This window comes from Engraulis encrasicolus, chromosome 17 (assembly GCF_034702125.1).
Source record: "Engraulis encrasicolus isolate BLACKSEA-1 chromosome 17, IST_EnEncr_1.0, whole genome shotgun sequence".
In the NCBI taxonomy this organism is placed as follows: domain Eukaryota; kingdom Metazoa; phylum Chordata; class Actinopteri; order Clupeiformes; family Engraulidae; genus Engraulis; species Engraulis encrasicolus.
In genome coordinates, this window is record NC_085873.1 from 54,326,438 (window position 1) to 54,331,437 (window position 5,000).

A 5,000-nucleotide genomic window follows, 5' to 3' on the forward strand; every position below is an offset into this window, starting at 1 on the left:
TCTTTCTCTCTCCCACACAGATACACATGCAAACACAGACCACAGGCATGCTGTACAGAAACGATTATGTAAATGTGGATTTCACATGATAATATGATTCTGAATATGATTAATCTTGGTTAAACTGTGAAGTTGCTGAATCAGTTAAACATCTCATCTTAGATCTAGGCTGGCAGTGCATCTAGGCTGGCAGTGCCTCTTTATTTTAATCCCCATCTCTCAGTCCCAGACGGGGAACATCAAGCCCAGCTCCATTATTCCTGTCTCGTCTCCATGGAAGCAGCTTGGACTGCCAAGATTCCACTCACCATGACGATGCCACCTGACTGCTCAGCTGTGCACATGCTCATGATGGGTGCCATGCCGATGGTGGTGCCCTGGAAGTACACGCCACTGCAGAAAACGGAGAAAGAAAATGACAAATTAAGTACAAAGTATAACAACACTTGCTTGCTACTACAGCTACTTTTTTTAGCACTGGATAGTTACAGCAGTCTGGTGCAATACTGGGTGGGCCAAGTAAGCTTACACAAAACATGGAGACACATACACATACAAAAAGTTAGTGGAACAACTACAAATCTACATCTGCTGTGAGTCATTCACCCAGATTTCTTATTTTCAGTCAGAAGACTGATGAGCCGTGCTGAGGGGAGACTGGTGCTGGATATCAAATGGTGTACTCAAACATTTTGTGTGAAGTACCACCTGAGAAAATATTGAGGTCTCCGAGCACCACCTTGACAACCAACATTAGAATATTGCAGTAAAGGCCTTCCAGATTCACTTTTGCCAGTTAATACACGGTCACATTCAGTGCAAGTTTGTTTTTAAATTTCTTGCTTGCCTAGTATTATTCTGCATTATGTTTTCAGATTCATACAATTCAATATTACAAAATGTGATACCGAAGAGACATTTTCAACTGCAACAACTTGATCAGCCTTCAAATCAATGCACAAAAAAAGAATTCTTCCAAGTACCACCAGAGATGTCTCAAGTACCACCAGTGGTACACGCACCACAGTTTGAGCACCACTGGTGTAGTAGTTGTGCACCTCAGTGTTCATGTGTATGGCACATTAATTACGCACTGAAACATAGTGCCCGAAGTACACAAGTATTAATCACACACTGAAGCATAGTGCCCGAAGTACACAAGCGTGCCATCTGAGACACAGGATATACTGTATACTGGTGAGCTATGCTAAGGGCAGACTATCTGTGACTAACAGATTTGAAAGCTCTCCGTCCTCCCCATATCATTGGCTGGGAGCATAGCACATTCCTTGACATGGTACTGTGCCTGCAACACATTCCTTGACATGGTACTGTGCCTGCAACACATTCCTTGACATGGTATTGTGCGCGCAACACACTGCTTGATATGGTAGCATGCGTGTGTGTGTCACCTGACCAACTGGGCATTAGCATTGCTGTTAAGTACAACCCACTCTGTGGCACAGTACCGTGCGTACAACACACTCCTTGGCATGGTAACGTGCGTGTATCACTCCTTGGCATGGTAACGTGCGTGTATCACTCCTTGGCATGGTAACGTGCGTGTAACACACTCCTTGGCATGGTAGTGTGTGTATCACTCCTTGACATGGTAGCGTGTGTGTATCACTCCTTGACATGGTAGCGTGTGTGTATCACTCCTTGACATGGTAGTGTGTGTATCACTCCTTGGCATGGTAGCATGTGTATCACTCCTTGGCATGGTAGTGTGTGTATCACTCCTTGGCATTGTAGCATGTGTATCACTCCTTGGCATGGTAGCGTGTGTGTATCACTCCTTGACATGGTAGCGTGTGTGTATCACTCCTTGACATGATAGCGTGTGTGTAACACACTCCTTGACATGGTAGCGTGTGTGTATCACTCCTTGGCATGGTAGCATGTGTATCATTCTTTGACAAAGCAATGAGTGCATCTTAATATGCGACCTTGCCTCCTCCACTTGCCTCCTCCACTCGCTTCTCGTCATGATGACATCACTGACAACAGCATTATATTTCAATATCTTGCAAAAGCTCAATTTTAGAGTCTTCTTCTCATTTGCAATCAGGATGGTGAATGAAAAACAGTCCCTCAAAAGTTGTTGTGGCTAGGCTGACAGCTGGGAAACTTTATCGTTTTCTCCACGGAGGAGGGGCCAGGAGGCGGGGCGAGGAGACAAGCGCAAGTGGAGGAGGCAAGGTCACATATTAAGACGCACTCATAGTAGCGTGCATGCATCTCCCACCTGACCAGCTGGGCGTTGTCGTGTGGTCTCGTGGGCAGCAGCTTGAGCTTCTCACCTGACCAGCTGGGCGTTGTCGTGTGGTCTCGTGGGCAGCAGCTTGAGTTTCTCACCTGACCAGCTGGGCGTTGTCGTGTGGTCTTGTGGGCAGCAGCTTGAGTTTCTCACCTGACCAGCTGGGCGTTGTCGTGCGGTCTAGTGGGCATGGTAGCATGTGTGTGTGTGTGCGTGCGTTTCTCACCTGACCAGCTGGGCGTTGTCGTGCGGTCTAGTGGGCATGGTAGCATGTGTGTGTGCGTGCGTGCGTTTCTCACCTGACCAGCTGGGCGTTGTCGTGTGGTCTTGTGGGCAGCAGCTTGAGCTTCCTCCAGTCCAGGAACTCGTGCAGCGTGGTGAAGGGGTCCTGGGACACGGCACACTTGTCCGAGTCGCTCCAGACCTCCAGACCCACCAGCGCCACGCGGATGTTCAGGGGCCGGTAGAACTACAGGGGACAAACAGACAGGGGGAGGATATGATTCACACAATTCATTTGATTTAGTCATAAATGTAATGCAAAAACAGTGAACCTTGACAGAGGGTGGTAGAACTACAGGGGACAAACAGACGGGGGAGGATATCAATAAATATCAAATTTCAATTCAGAATATCAAAATTCAGACAATTCACAAAAAGACGAGGGAGGATATGATAGTTAATCTTCAATGGATTCACACAATTCATTTGATTTAGTCATAAATGTAATGCAAAAACAGTGAACCTTGACAGAGGGTGGTAGAACTTTGGTGACAAATAGAAAAAGGAATATGTGATTGCTGATTATCAATTAAATCAGGCAATTAATTTGATTTAGTCATAACATACTTTATTATTGCAAATGTAATGCAAAAATAGTCAACCCTGACAGGGGGTGGTAGAACTACAGGGGACAAACAGACAGGGGAGGATATGAGTGTTAATAAATCAGACAATTCATTCATTTACTCATACAATATGAACAGGATAAGACAATCTATTGAAGGAGGGTAGTGAACTTCAACTTTTCAACTGTATTGTCCCCCAAAGGGGTGATTAGGTGTGCAGCAAGACATAAGCACATCTGGACAGCAAGAACATATACCACAGGACAGACATAAAGTGCAGTAGAGTTGAAACGTCTGCATTTGAAACTGTTTGACGTACTGCAGCAGCTATGTCCCGAACTCTAAGTTGTTAGTTGTTGTTGGTAGTTGCTTTTTGTTTTGGAAAACAGAAATGGCTGATTAAAAGATCAATCAATCGACTTTATACCTGTAGCCTGCGTTAGTTCTGCCAGGAAGACTCAGGTCAGCTGTGCATTTCGCAGAGCCAATCAGCGGCTGCCATTTCCTTTATAGCGACGTGTCTAACTCTCTTCTCTTGCTGGCTTAGGCTTGGCCGGTCCGAAATCTCCTCCTCCATCCCCACCGCCACCAGTTGGGTCCAGTCTTCCTGTCCGGGAGGTTAAAGGTCCAGTTCCTGCAGCACGGCTACGGCAGGCTCTACTGGATCCGCCAGCGCAAGATCCCGGGCTGATGATTGGACCTACGCCAAATACTGTCTACTTATGCCAATTCCATTGTCAACTATGATAACATTAAATCGTTAAATACGAATTCCTCTCTCTGAGTCTTAATGGCAGAACTGTCATAATTCCTATAACACTCTTCTGACTTCTCCCAACCAACCCCACACCCCCCATGTGTCGTCTGAAACTCGGCAACCTGGTACCACAACAGTGCACCAACCCTGGGGCTAACAACACTCACTTACCACCAACCCTGGGGCTAACAACACTCTTACCACCAGCCCTGGGGCTAACAACACTCTTACCACCAGCCCTGGGGCTAACAACACTCTTACCACCAACCCTGGGGCTAACAACACTCCCTCTTACCACCAACCCTGGGGCTAACAACACTCTTACCACCAACCCTGGGGCTAACAACACTCTTACCACCAACCCTGGGGCTAACAACACTCTTACCACCAGCCCTGGGGCTAACAACACTCTTACCACCAGCCCTGGGGCTAACAACACTCTTACCACCAGCCCTGGGGCTAACAACACTCTTACCACCAACCCTGGGGCTAACAACACTCCCTCTTACCACCAACCCTGGGGCTAACAACACTCCCTCTTACCACCAACCCTGGGGCTAACAACACTCTTACCACCAACCCTGGGGCTAACAACACTCTTACCACCAACCCTGGGGCTAACAACACTCTTACCACCAACCCTGGGGCTAACAACACTCCCTCTTACCACCAACCCTGGGGCTAACAACACTCTTACCACCAACCCTGGGGCTAACAACACTCCCTCTTACCACCAACCCTGGGGCTAACAACACTAACTCTTACCACCAACCCTGGGGCTAACAACACTAACTCTTACCACCAACCCTGGGGCTAACAACACTCTTACCACCAACCCTGGGGCTAACAACACTCTTACCACCAACCCTGGGGCTAACAACACTCTTACCACCAGCCCTGGGGCTAACAACACTCTTACCACCAACCCTGGGGCTAACAACACTCCCTCTTACCACCAACCCTGGGGCTAACAACACTCTTACCACCAACCCTGGGGCTAACAACACTCTTACCACCAACCCTGGGGCTAACAACACTCTTACCACCAACCCTGGGGCTAACAACACTCTTACCACCAACCCTGGGGCTAACAACACTCTTACCACCAGCCCTGGGGCTAACAACACTCTTACCT

The 5,000-nt window shown here is 47.7% G+C and overlaps 1 protein-coding gene across 2 annotated transcripts in view; it reads right to left on the minus strand.

Moving 5' to 3' along the window:
- The window catches only part of LOC134466935 (disintegrin and metalloproteinase domain-containing protein 12-like), a 154,105-nt gene that overhangs the window by 59,192 nt on the left and 89,913 nt on the right, over nucleotides 1-5,000 (minus strand). For both annotated transcript variants that reach the window (XR_010038450.1, XM_063220861.1), the window contains exons 9-10: nucleotides 2,560-2,729; nucleotides 309-393 (exon numbers count right to left, since the gene is read on the minus strand). Coding sequence is in view for 1 of the 2 variants with exons in the window: in XM_063220861.1 (XP_063076931.1) it covers nucleotides 309-393; nucleotides 2,560-2,729 (255 nt within the window). In the remaining variant the exon portion in view is untranslated. The remainder of the gene's footprint in view (nucleotides 1-308; nucleotides 394-2,559; nucleotides 2,730-5,000) is intronic.